Source organism: Drosophila albomicans, chromosome 2R (assembly GCF_009650485.2).
Source record: "Drosophila albomicans strain 15112-1751.03 chromosome 2R, ASM965048v2, whole genome shotgun sequence".
NCBI lineage: Eukaryota > Metazoa > Arthropoda > Insecta > Diptera > Drosophilidae > Drosophila > Drosophila albomicans.
In genome coordinates this window covers 1,863,631-1,876,618 of record NC_047631.2, presented here as the reverse complement: position 1 = coordinate 1,876,618, position 12,988 = coordinate 1,863,631, and the positions used below count along the sequence as shown (strand labels likewise).

Here is a 12,988-nt window from a genome sequence, read left to right as displayed (position 1 = left end):
TGCAAAATTCTTATTGTTAAATAACAACTTTATAAATATACACCACACCAGACGACTCACAGCAATAAAAATGGGAGCAAAGTTCATAAGAGATTAAGCAAATCAAGAGAGAGTAGTCTTCTGAAGATGAACATTGATATAAATGCGACTATAAATCAAAGTTGCACTCAGCAGTATTTGTACATATGTACATACAATGTACATACATATGTATGTATATCCCATTTGAATACATATTTACTAATCAGTTGTAGGTTTTACATTCAATCATATGTAACTGACTTTCTAACATGGTACTGTCACATTCAAAGCGAAGATAATAAAACCTATTATTTAAATTGTATCCACAACTGCGCCTCTACATACACATATACATATGTGTGTGTGCACTTAAATAAATAGTTATATACCTATGCATTTGTATGGACGTATAAATATATAGATATATACTGACGTATGGAGTGTCATCTCAACTGTTAGTTTACATTTTTAAAATTGCTGTGCACTTTACAAACTAACATTTATTTACGTTGAGATGTTGAGTTGTTGTTTTAAATGAGGCGACGACACAATTTCAACGACGCCATATTGTAGACACACGTAAACTCTGCGAGAGAGTGAGCGAGAGCCATATTGAGAGCGAGCAGTCGCTGTTGCTGTTTTGTCATGCTGTTGTTGAGTTTGCCATTGTGTTTTTGTTGCTGCGTCATCAATGCAAACTGCGCACTTAAAAAAAAAAATAAATTTTCATTTTAATATCTACTTTATGTTAGCCTATATGGAGACTATATAAAATCCTATTGAAAACATGAAAAGCGTCTATAGTATGAACATATTTACATATGTACATGTATATCTATTTACATGCATATGTCATATACATAAGTAGTTGCGTTTCGATTTTTGCTAAGACAGGCACACCACACATTGTGATATTGTACCGTCACGTTGGTGTGGTGAGTTCTCTAGACAGGTTAACATTTTTGCTGTCTGCAGTCTGTAATTTTTGTTTTTCGCTTAACTCGTGAGGATTTTGTTTATTCTTTTTTTTTACCCTATTGGTAGACTAATATTTATACATATGTACTTATTTTAAGTTATTTTTGAATATTTTTGAAGGCAGTAAACGTAGTGTGTACTATGTGTGCATACATACATAGGTAAACAGATAAAGTATTTTGAAATACTTTATTTGTACATATGTATGTATGTATTGTAAATAAAATTGATGTATACATACATATACATATATATATATATATATGCTTTATGTCGATTATAATGTTCATTTACTCTTTGTTAACCTTGAGACTGTGGTGTGTACATAAACACCAATTGAAATGTTAACATTCATACTTATGTATGTATGTATGTGTCCATGCTAACGAACTTTATAAAGTTGTTGACAATCGCACTCTCACGACGCTTGAGCAAGGTTAACAGCTTACAAAGAAATAGAAAAATACAATAATCATATTTTGCTTCCACATTCGTACATCAAATGTACATGCATACATACTTATGTATATATGTATGTACGAATGTTTTTACAAGCAATTAATGATCACAGCAAAGCTTTAAAATAAGTAACTAAGGATATACATACATATGTATGTATGTACATACATACTTGTTTACTGCATCAGCTATGTACATTTGCAAATACATACATATATGTTTGTGTGTAGTAAAGAGCAATAGCACCAGGAAAAATAATTTCCTGCTTTGTACACTTGCACTTAAACCCATACATTTGTACCTCTTAATGTATGTATGTGTATATTTATGAATGTTTCCATTTAACCAACGACAGCTGAGACCATTAAGAGGTGAAGAGAATGACAAAAAGGCAGCCAGAAAGAGAGAGAGAGATCGTGCAAGAGCATAAAATATGAGCAGCAATTGATTTCAACATTTGTGTGTCGTATAGAAAGAAAACAAAACAATGTTGAATTGAGCAAAGTCAGCCATTTGGCAATAATAACAGTTAGTCACCATCAGAGCAGCAAGTGAACGTGGTGAAAAACTGGCTTGCCCTCACAAAACAGTAGGTGACAGCGAAATATATATATACTTATATACATACATATGTACAATTGTATATGTATATACATATGTATTTATTATAAGAAACAAAATTTAGACAATTATATTAATTAATAAGTACATACATAGTTAAATTTTTCAGACATAATGATGGCATATGCCATATACATATGTATGTATGTAAGTGTGTATGTACTGTGCATCTACGCAGTAGCATCGCGGGGGTGTTTTACAGAGATAAGCAGCGCGCCCCACGCACAACGCAGCGAAGTGTTAGCGTCATAACATTACAATGTTGTAAAGCGGAAAGAGGCTAGCGTGCAATGTTATTTGTCGTCATACCATTATTATAAACATGTATGTACATACGCATGTATGTATGTAAAATTCAGCTGAGATGTCATCATTTGTGATGAGCTGGTGGTGCGCGTTTCCTATAGAAAGTAACTAGTTCCTACTATATACACTTCGTAAATAAACTCATTAAACTTAATAAGCGTGCTACAATAACAAGTGCTGTAATTGTAAAATCTAGCTGCTCATACGGATAGACGGACACAGCTACATACATATATCGTCCACAATGCTGACGCTGATCAATAATATGTACATATGTACTTTATGGGCTCCTTTTCTATGTAACATTTTATGCCGAAACCCTTCTACCCTATACGTAGCTTGTATAACAAATTTGTAATAACAAAAAGGAAAGAAATTAAAAGCGGTATACTGTTCAGATACGTTTTTTCATCATTGAACTCGAAGTAATGCTGGATAACAAAAGAGCTAACTAAACTATTATTAACAAAATGTTTTAAAAACCCATATATTATATTTTGTATATATTGTATGGTAATTTTTTACTATCAAAATGAATAATTAGTACAAATGATCAACAAATGTAATGAGTTTGTGTTTAACAACATCATAAGTCTGTCATTTATGTGTTATAGCCATATATTACACAAGGTGTCCCATACGTACCAGTCTATGGGTGACCTGTAATTGCTACACTCTGGATGATTGGAACTTGCTGGTGGGTTGATGTCGCAATAACACTGTACCAAAATTCTTTAGTAAATTCGATAGTGGCTTACAAGCACTTCGTACTAAATTGATTTTGCAAATACATATACAGCTGTGACCATTGAAATAGCAGTGCAGACGACCTACACATTTAAAGTTGAAAAATATTATTATAAACACAACTTCGAGACAAAATTTTTTTATAACAGCTTAATATATTTAATTTGCGATAATTAAACATATTTTTCATTTTGGATAATTCAATATTTTTCCGAATGTGGATATTAACATATGAAAATGTCCGTATTATGAAGATCATTGAAATAGCAGTGAAAAAACAAAAATGTAATAAATTTCAAAAAATCTTATAAATAACTTAATCCTTCTAAATTTCGAGTTGAATACGACCTTATAATTTGTTGTGTAGCCTTTATTGGCTATTAGAGCCTCACAGCTACGTGGCATGGAGTCCACCACGTCCTCGCAACGCTTGCAGGGATTCTGGCCCTATACCTCCTCAAAGGTGTGGCTTAGATGTCGGGGATTTCTTGGCAACATAATGCTTGAAGTCCTCCATCAGTTCCCAATCGGATTTAAATCCGGGAACTCTGCTGACATGGCATTACATCAGTTTTTTCATGACCAAACCACTCCGTGACCAGTTGGCCGGTGTGTTTAGGTTTCGTGGCTCTGCTGAAAAGTCCATATTGAAGGGGCATTTCATCCTGAGAATACTTCAGCATGATGTTTCTTAATATATTTTCAAAGATTTCTTGGTCTATGATCTCATCGATCATATTTATAGGTCCCACACCACTGTATGAGAAACATGCCCAGATCATGATTTGAAGACCACCATGGTTAGCGGTCTTAAGGGTATGGTTTAGGTCATTTTCGGTGATTGGTGGTCAACGGACATATTGTCTTGAACTTTTCTAACAATTAACACTAGTTTAGACTCATTTGTCCAAAGAATATTACGCCATTTGGAAAGTGGCCAGTTCAAGTGGCGCTTGGCAAACTCCCACCTCGCTTTGAGATGTCTATAACCAAATAATTGCACCTTTTCTGGACTTCGGGTATTCAAATTTGTATCCACCAGTCTTCGGCAATAGCCACTTCACTAATTCCCCAACTCAGCCCTGCTTTAATATCCCTACAGGATGCAAAAGGATTAGTTTAGCTGAAGAGCACTATGCATCGGTCCTCTGAAATTGTGGTTTTTTGTATCACACTACGGTTTTCAGGCTTTGATTTATAATTTATGTCATTGAAAACCATTTTGGTAAAAACATTTTAGGCGACACAGTACTTTTTTTATACAATTTTGCTCCTTCCTAAGCTCAAGAAAGACCTCCTCTCTACATTGGACCAGTTAGGTCCTTTACACACTAAAATTAATTTTTTTTTTTATAGTTATAGTGTATTGTCGTATAAACTACAATAATAAACCAGATTAAACTCACTTTTCATAAAATTAAAAACAATTTCGGCTTTTTTAGTGGAAGAAAAGAAAAAACTGCTATTCTAATGTTCAGCCCAAAAGTGGTGCACTTGGGTAAAAAAATATCAAAATTTCAGAAAAAACTGATCAAATCTAACGGGGTTTTTGCTTTTTTCTTATCTTTATGCTTCATTTTACAAAAACAATGTGCTAGCGATCAACTAACAAAAAGGAATAACCAAAAAAAAACGGTTACATAGTCTTTTCTCTGTCGCACTGCTATTTCAATGGTCACAGCTGTACATAAATTGTATATGGAATGTAAAGGAGAGAGTTAAAAGAGTAAGCTCTTTAAATGCGCATGCAACAGGAGTGCTATTCTGTAACTATGAGATGTGCAAAAGAATGAGTTTGCAAAATATTACAAAGACCAATTGTGTCTGCAGCTGCTAATTAGTAGTAAAGCAATAAATATGAAATAGTGTAATTATTAGCTTTGTTATTATACAAAAATTTTAATATTAAGAACTTAAAATCGCTGATCAAATTTGCGTTCGTTACCCGTTATTTCGGTACCAACTTTCTTTGTATTTCATATTGTTCTTGGTTTTCTTATCATGTTGTATAGTATGTTGAAATAATTAATCAAAAAATTTCATAACGAACTTTATTATTTTCATTCGACAATAAAAATATTCGTAAAAATGTGATAGGGAAAATAGAAATTTTGTTGATCATGCATTGAATACAAATTATTATTTGGCGTTTGCAGTTTGCTTATACATATTTGGAAATATTTTGTAAAAATCTATTTTTTTTTCAATTTGATCCCTTCATAATGCTCAAGTAGTCTTTTATTTCACATTTCAGAAAAAGGTCTGTAGGTAATACGAGGTGCGATATGAAACACTTTTATTTATTTATCTTAGTTAAATTTAAAACGAGGTTTTTTTTGTATATGGTATACAAATAGATTTCGTTAACACACAATTATGTTTAAATACATATATAAATATATATTTAAATATATATTATTGTGATACATGGACGGATTGATACTTATTGCTTAATATAATAAATGTATAATTGTTTTTGTTTGTTATAAAGGTCGTTTAGGCACTTGTGTGGGTGTGGTGAAAATGCTTATACAACTGAAATGTACTCGGATAATTTTTATGTGGAATGCCGCTATGAACCTTTTAGATGAATGAAGCTCGTTGTTTGATGTTGCTGTATGCAGTTATTACACTGGCGCATGCATTGTTTATCCCACCGGCATTGTGGACACAGTACTGTGGGGCGTTGTCGGGCGAGAGCCAGCCAATGAGTTGGCTGTGGATGCGTGCAGTGAAGCCATTGTGCCCATCTGGAATCAATATGATCAGAATAATGATTGAATAATATAAATTATCCTTTGTGAATACTCACTCTTAAGTGTGCCAGATCTTCAAGTTTTGTCAAATCCACTAGCTCGAGGAAAAGTGAATAGACAACTGCCCAGCCATAGATAGACACTAGACAAAATATACTCCATAGCAGGACCATAAGAATGTTATAGGCGAAATACAAGTCGTTCACAATGGCAAAGAAGATTAGAGCCAAGGCGCGCCAAACAGTGAAGATAGCAAATGTCCACAGCCATGGCAACACTTTGCGTTCATATTCCTGCATAAAATTGACGTTAGTGGAAAATGCAAGATCATTCAAAATATATGTTTACGAATGCTCCAATATTGAAATATTTATATTATAATTTATTTTGACTAATTGAATGATTAATTCAATGTTGTTACCCGTCGGCTTAATAATTGTTTTTGTGCTCCAAGTACTTGTCGCTTATAATCATAGGTATGAGTGAAATGAAAATGAAATTCTCGACATGCGAAATATCTAGAAATATGTATGTGTAGAAAACTTACCTTGCGTAAAGCCACGCATAGCAGAATACTGGTAACAAAGTTGATGATCGCCAAGATTAGAGAGAATAAGGCGAACACAATGAGCATGTTGCGCACTAAGAAGAAAATATTGTACAATCTCTCGTGTATTTGCACTTGAAAGTAAATAGCTACCATGCTTGTTGCCAACATAGACAAACTCATATGATATGATATAGTAACCATAATGGGTGGATCCTGGGGCAGCCATAGCATAGCAGTATATATCGAATATAGTAGAGCCAATGGTGAACAATGAGAGAAACTGTAAAAGTAAAAAATTTAGTTACTAAGCTACATATTTCAAGAGGCTTGGAGTAGATTCATCTTACAACAGCAAACAGTCCTATAAGCATGGCACCTTTTTGTATATCAATATATTGATTGTTCTTGAGCAGTGGCCTTTGATACCATGGAATGCGCACGGAGCGCGTGGATCTCGACATCTTGGAGTGCAAATTAGTAGACGATCTGTTCAAGTAAATTAAGATTTGAAAACCTTATTTAATTGGGAATAACCAAAATCACTTACCTTCCCGTCGCATGTGAATACACCGAAGGATTCGAGCGATAAGTGGAGGGCGTTTTACGGCCATAGTTCATTTTGAAGTCTTTTAAGTAACGTCACACAATTAATACTGTAAAAACATAGATGTTACGTTATTAATTATGATTCCAATAGATTTCCACACGGGCGTGTCTGTTTAATTTGATTGAACTTTTCTATTTATTTTTTTGGGCGTGTCAATTCAAACTCAAGCCTAGCTTTGAAAATTAAAGTGTGTTTTAGCAGAACGCAAAGCAAACGTCTTACGAAACGATAATTCAGTACATGCCATGTGGTATTCATGATGTTTTATTTTAATAGTTAGAAATTTTGATTTACATTTTATATTCAAGAAATTCGGTCGCCAAGCTACGCATCAACAACAAATACACTGACTGAATCACAAAAGTGTTACCCATCAAATCGTGCACAGCGTTGATTTGGCATGCTCCACGGTGGCACAACTGTTGCTCATCAGATGCGCATTTGGTGGTAGACACAGTCGAATGCGAATGGCAATAACAACAGCCGTTTGTTTGTGTTCGTTGTGAATAGCAAAACTATTGTTTTGCTCATCCAAACTCAATCATATGAATAGAGAATACGAATAGTTTTCAATGTTTGTAACATGGCATTGCCGCGCATAACAGACTATGAAATTCTTGAAAAGCTTGGAGCAGGCAGTTACGCGACCGTTTACAAGGCTCGTCATAAAGTAATTTATTGCCGATAAATTCTTGCCTAGAATTCTTTGTACATATGTATAAATGTTATTTAATCTTTTATAGAAACAGCGAACTTATCATGCCATCAAGTACGTGGAAATGTCATCGCTGTCACAGAGCTCCCGCGACAATTTAATTACGGAAATTCGTCTTTTGCGCGATTTAAAGCATAAGTACATTGTGACACTTCAGGACTTCTTTTGGGATGACAAGTAAGTTCTCAAGCAAATATGTCCTGCCTTAATTATTCTCAATGAATGTGTATATTTAAGAAACATTTATATCCTACTGGAGTACTGCAATGCGGGCAACCTGTCTGCCTTCATAAGAACCAAGAAAGCGCTGCCCGAGAGCACTTGCCGCTATTTTCTACGGCAATTGGCAGCTGCCGTACAATACTTGCGAGCCAATGACATTTCCCACTTCGATCTTAAACCGCAGAACCTTCTACTCACGCGGGGTACCAATAATGTATCTCTAAAGGTAGCAGATTTCGGGTATGTATATCTGGGAAAATGGGGATTAAATCTCGAGTTAGGCGCAACATGGGTCTCTTATGGGTATTTCTGGGTTATGTTTTATTAGGAAACTAGAAATGATCCGAGTTTTCTTGGTTTGAGCCACCTCTTCCTATATCGGAAAAAACTTACATTTCGATTTTGACTAATTTTAATTTATAATTTTAAGAGACCCATTTCGTTAAATAAGCAAAACGTAAAAACTGTGTAACAATCATTACCAAACTAGATGTGTATTTAATATTGTTATCAAATTTCTACTAACAAAATTAAAAAACAATTTTTGCGGCACTACTTTGAACTTAAGATGCGCTGACCTTGGGCATGATAAAAATCAACTTTTTTCGATTCAAAAATCAATACGATTTATCTTAACAATATATTTTTCTTCTATGAGAATCTTCAAAATATTGCAAAAACCAAAAACAATATTTTCTGGAATTGAAAAAAATTGTAAAACATTTGAAAAAAATATTTAATGTGCAACCTGTAAAAAATGCGAAAAGTTAACTTATTTATAGTTCAAATATGTTGCGTTTATTATTTGCAATTGTAACCGTAAGCTCGACAGAAAATTCAAAATTGAATGGTGAGACGCATGGAAGTCTGCAGTTTTGTATCTTTCAAAAAAAGTCGAGATACCTTCTACAAAGGCATTATGTATAGATTGTAGCTCGTATCATTTGGGTTGTGATTCAATCAATGATTCAAGAAAACTAATTTGTATATATACATTAATAGTGTTAGGTCTATTCGCAGTATTTTGTTTGTTCACTATAGCAAGGTCGAATCATTGAAATGATTAGTTAATAATAAAAAAATATTTGGCTCTATAGCACTTTTTGACAAGGTAAATATAATTTTCTAAATCTGTCTTTATATTCATGAGAATACTCTCGTATTAATCGAACATTTAGAGATTAATGGAATTGCGCACAAACGGATCCAAGTTATATTGAAAGTCAAGTGGACAGTCTTTATAACTTCAACTATGTGTTTGCTTTTAGATTTGCTCAACACCTAAAATTGGGCGAGTTGAATGAACAGCTAAAAGGCTCGCCACTTTACATGGCACCAGAAATAGTCCGGAAGCACAAATATGATGCCAAGGCGGATCTCTGGAGTATTGGTGTCATTCTGTATGAATGCCTTTTTGGTAAAGCCCCCTATAGCTCGCGGTCCATAGAGGAGTTACTGCTGCGCATACGCAATGCTGAACCAATTGAACGGCCAGCAAATGCACGAATCAGCAAGGAGTGCGACGACTTATTACGTCGCCTTTTGGTGCACGAGCCGGTGGAACGTATCTCGTTTGACGATTTCTTTGCGCATCCATTTTTGGATCTGAAAACATTCCCCACGGATCAGACACTGAAGAAGGCTGTGGATTTAGTGACTCAGGCAGTTGAACACGACGAGAAGCATAATTACAAAGAGGCTTATTATCTATACTGCAGCGCACTCCAATATTTTGTGCCACTGATCACCGAGGAATCAGATGCAACTCGACGGCAAGCTTTGCGCAATCGCGCTTTAGCATACATGAAGCGTGCCGAGGAAATTAAGAATGTCATTATTGAGGATGAGTACAAACTACTGGCCCAGCGCAATGGAAGAATAACCACAGCTCTGCCATACCTAACGCCATCACGTGCCGAAACTGGCCACGAAGATGGGTCTGCGACGGAATCTAGTCAAACCAGTTCGTCTCGCATAATCGAAATGTTTGAGCCTGATGTGCGATACAAGCAACTTTGTGAGTAGCTTATATAAATATATATTTTAATGGATACTCTATTGATCTTATTCATGTGTTTAGTTGCCCTATCGAACTCGAGTCCGTCCCTGAAATCTGGTCTGGAAATTGGGCGCCAGGGCGAACTTTACCTCTACGAACGGAAGTTGGATGCTGCCTTGGAGTCATACACTTCTGCACTGGGTATTCTGGTGCCTTTTGTCAACAAGGAACCTAAGGGCGAGCGACGAAATTTGTTGCTTCAGCAAGTAAGTTTAATTTTACTTTCAATTAACCATTCATTGTAATCATTTCATTTTTGGCAGTTGGAGTTTTGGATAAAGGAAGCCGAGAGCATTAAAAGCATTTTGAGCGCCAAGAATTTGGACGAGGAGGAACAAAAATTATCTACGGTACGCAGCTGTAGTATTCAATAAACGTATAAAAACCATTTACGCCTCTTGCGTATTTGTTACGAGTATTTTTCTAGAAAGAAGTCAAGTAGTCTAGTTGTAAGGTGTTTCGAGTATTTATTTAGGTGTATAATGATCAAAATTTGTTTGTTTTTAAGGTCTCTTCGCAGAACCACATTCCAAAATTGCCATTTTCACGATTACATTTGCATATAAGGCCTCACATTTATTTGTTTTTATGCATAGTTTTTGGTTCAATTCAAAGTGCTTAATCAAAGATTAGTAAAACTCATTAAGTCGTTAAGGAATACAAATATATATATAAACATATTAAATAAAATGCTAATGAACTGATAACCAGTGTATCCTTAAGTGGCTGCTAATCAATTGCCAATAGCAAAAATAGCGATACAGAAAATACTTCATGTAGACTCATGGTATAGAAAATGGGTTTAATTGTAAATCTGAGCGGATCGCGATCGACAAGAACAACATTTATTATCACGGACCTATCGTCGCACATAAATTATAACATTATCGCCTTAACGTTAGGCAGTTAACGTTTTGGCTATAAAAGGTGCAGTATAAAGAACCAAAGAGACCATAACCATATTATTGTCTTGGCGACGAAACAACATGCTTTGGGGAACGAAGTGCGCTTTGCCAGTCCTGATACTGGCCATAGTAGCTATTGGTAATATCAATGTTCATGCTGCACCTCCAATGGGTCGTGTTGTGAACGGCACTGATGCCAATGTCAATGATTATCCTTTTGTGGTGAGTTAATGAGCTGAAAAGTTAAACTTCCGAATAGATGTTAACGTCGTCCATGTCATGCTCGTTCACAGATCTCATTGCGCGGATCAACTGGCTCGCATTCCTGCGGTGGGTCCATTGTTTCCAACCAGTTTGTAATGACAGCAGCTCATTGTGTAGCCGGACGTACCGCTTCATCACTTTCTGTGCAATATGGCGTGACGAATATCGCTGCGAAAGGACCCAACGTGGTTGCGGTTAAGCGTATAATTCAGCATGAACTCTACAGTCCATCAGACAACTATGCCAATGATATTGCGCTAATCCAAGTGGCCGAGCCCTTTGAGTTTGACTATAAAACTGTTGCCCCGGTTCAGTTGCCGACACTTAATTTTGCAACACCCCAGGTTGAGGAGGGAGCGGCTGGTGAACTTATTGGCTGGGGACTGAATGCGGTAAGTGCGATATGATGTGTTGTGAGTCAACTGTAACTTAATCCAGTTTACACATTTATAGACGGGTGGCACAATTCAGACAACATTGCAGAGGGTTGGTCTCAAGATTTATTCCGATGCAGAATGCACATCACGTCACAACGGAGCCACTGATGGTCGTTACCACATTTGTGGTGGAGTCGATGAGGGCGGCAAAGGACAGTGCAGCGGCGACTCCGGAGGTCCTCTGATATATAATGGCCAGCAAGTTGGCATTGTGTCTTGGAGCATCAAGCCGTGTACTGTCGCCCCCTATCCAGGTGTATACTGCAAGGTGTCTAGCTATGTCGAGTGGATTATAAAGAATCAAATAATATTGCCATAGATACGTCAAATAAATGTCCTCATGACCTTATTTTTCAAAGCCTCTAGTTCGCTCGATTGAAATGTTGGAAAACACTTAAATGCTTGCCATTTATTATTTGACTTATTATAGATCTTGAGTGATGTTGTAAATCTATGTGACTTCTATCATCGATCATAAATAATGTTTTTATCGGTTAAGCGCCAAAAAGCTTGCACCTGACTATGAAATCACAAAAAGATGAACACAACATGATTAGGTTACAAAGTTGCAAAGTTGTATGTGGATATAGTTTGGATTAAGATTAAGCATTCGCTGCGATTTTATTGCTCAGTAAATGCCACATCGGAAATCGAATAACGGAAATATCAATATCTAAATAATATATTAATATAATCTTACATGAATGGAGACAAACTTGTTGAAATCTGATAAAATGAATTGAATTGAATTTGAATTGCGTTTTACATTATTCTCATACAATTTGCAGTGATTGACCTGTGAAATGTTTTCTGTTCGGATTTCTATTTTCAGCTTATGTTGGATAGTTTATCTCAATTAGATTGTCGCCTGAAAGTGGTAATATAAAGAATTTAAAACTGCCAGTCAATGTCAGAACCTAAAAGCTTACGTACATCATTTTATAGCAACTTGTCCATCAGTCTGATACAGTTTTGAATGCTCGTCATACAACAGACATGTTCGATAAAAGCCGAATGTTTTCTGTATACTAACAGCTTTATAACATTGCAGTATTACGAGAACAACATTTGTACTATGCGCTACACACAAGTGAATAAACTTGGCATAAGTTCATAGAAAATTAATTTTCAGTTACGAAGTACAGTATACAAATAAAACGAGATTGAAAAATGAAAAATACATACATAGTTTAAACTTAAATCAACTACTGAAATCAGCTGATACTCTATTGTGATAAACTATTGTTTTGAAATTATTTAAGAATAAAATGGAAATGAATCGAATTTGTGTTAATCCAAATTCGCTTGAACCACAGTAAAAATGTAACAATTAATTTTGAC

The 12,988-nt window shown here is 35.4% G+C and overlaps 3 protein-coding genes and 1 long non-coding RNA gene across 7 annotated transcripts; 3 read left to right on the top strand and 1 right to left on the bottom strand.

The window, feature by feature from the left end:
• Nucleotides 1-111: 111 nt before the first annotated feature.
• On the top strand, nt 112-10,881 carry LOC117576314 (serine/threonine-protein kinase ULK3). Of its 3 annotated transcripts, none has more exons than XM_052007783.1 (7): nt 112-210; nt 7,789-7,937; nt 7,998-8,222; nt 9,251-9,999; nt 10,063-10,247; nt 10,305-10,391; nt 10,550-10,881. In XM_052007783.1, exons 1-7 carry the CDS (start codon nt 127-129, stop codon nt 10,661-10,663), a joined length of 1,593 nt encoding a protein of 530 aa, XP_051863743.1. In that variant the 5' UTR covers nt 112-126; the 3' UTR covers nt 10,664-10,881. The 3 variants fall into 3 exon arrangements, with proteins under 3 accessions (XP_051863743.1, XP_034116860.1, XP_034116857.1); XM_034260969.2 differs by lacking the exon at nt 112-210 and adding an exon at nt 7,533-7,715 and having other exon boundaries at nt 9,701-9,999; XM_034260966.2 differs by lacking the exon at nt 112-210 and adding an exon at nt 7,534-7,715.
• Nucleotides 1,873-2,784, top strand: LOC127566139 (uncharacterized). Its single transcript, XR_007955431.1, has 2 exons — nt 1,873-2,047; nt 2,189-2,784. It is a non-coding gene; the product is annotated as an uncharacterized LOC127566139 (long non-coding RNA).
• LOC117576316 (uncharacterized) lies at nt 5,405-7,446 on the bottom strand. Of its 2 annotated transcripts, none has more exons than XM_034260971.2 (7): nt 7,340-7,446; nt 6,986-7,091; nt 6,786-6,924; nt 6,589-6,718; nt 6,436-6,530; nt 5,945-6,181; nt 5,405-5,882 (listed from the first exon to the last, which is right to left on the bottom strand). In XM_034260971.2, exons 2-7 carry the CDS (start codon nt 7,054-7,056, stop codon nt 5,781-5,783), a joined length of 774 nt encoding a protein of 257 aa, XP_034116862.1. In that variant the 5' UTR covers nt 7,057-7,091; nt 7,340-7,446; the 3' UTR covers nt 5,405-5,780. The 2 variants fall into 2 exon arrangements, with proteins under 2 accessions (XP_034116862.1, XP_051863744.1); XM_052007784.1 differs by lacking the exon at nt 7,340-7,446 and adding an exon at nt 7,290-7,308.
• Nucleotides 10,882-10,982: 101 nt separating the features above from the next.
• Nucleotides 10,983-12,005, top strand: LOC117576315 (chymotrypsin-2). The gene is made up of 3 exons (XM_034260970.2): nt 10,983-11,168; nt 11,240-11,602; nt 11,664-12,005. The coding sequence occupies exons 1-3, from the start codon at nt 11,028-11,030 to the stop codon at nt 11,964-11,966; spliced, it is 807 nt and encodes a 268-aa protein (XP_034116861.1). The 5' UTR covers nt 10,983-11,027; the 3' UTR covers nt 11,967-12,005.
• The last annotated feature ends 983 nt before the right edge of the window (nt 12,006-12,988 follow it).

Coding starts and splice junctions, on each gene's coding strand:
- LOC117576314 (XM_034260966.2), top strand. CDS start 7,629: ATGGCATTGCCGCGCATAACAGACTATGAAATTCTTGAAAAGCTTGGA. Junction 7,716..7,788: donor TTTACAAGGCTCGTCATAAA/GTAATTTATTGC, acceptor AATCTTTTATAG/AAACAGCGAACTTATCATGC. Junction 10,000..10,062: donor TGTGCGATACAAGCAACTTT/GTGAGTAGCTTA, acceptor TCATGTGTTTAG/TTGCCCTATCGAACTCGAGT.
- LOC117576315 (XM_034260970.2), top strand. CDS start 11,028: ATGCTTTGGGGAACGAAGTGCGCTTTGCCAGTCCTGATACTGGCCATA. Junction 11,169..11,239: donor TCAATGATTATCCTTTTGTG/GTGAGTTAATGA, acceptor GCTCGTTCACAG/ATCTCATTGCGCGGATCAAC. Junction 11,603..11,663: donor TTGGCTGGGGACTGAATGCG/GTAAGTGCGATA, acceptor ACACATTTATAG/ACGGGTGGCACAATTCAGAC.
- LOC117576316 (XM_034260971.2), bottom strand. CDS start 7,056: ATGAACTATGGCCGTAAAACGCCCTCCACTTATCGCTCGAATCCTTCG. Junction 6,925..6,985: donor TATTCACATGCGACGGGAAG/GTAAGTGATTTT, acceptor TTACTTGAACAG/ATCGTCTACTAATTTGCACT. Junction 6,719..6,785: donor TTATAGGACTGTTTGCTGTT/GTAAGATGAATC, acceptor TTACTTTTACAG/TTTCTCTCATTGTTCACCAT.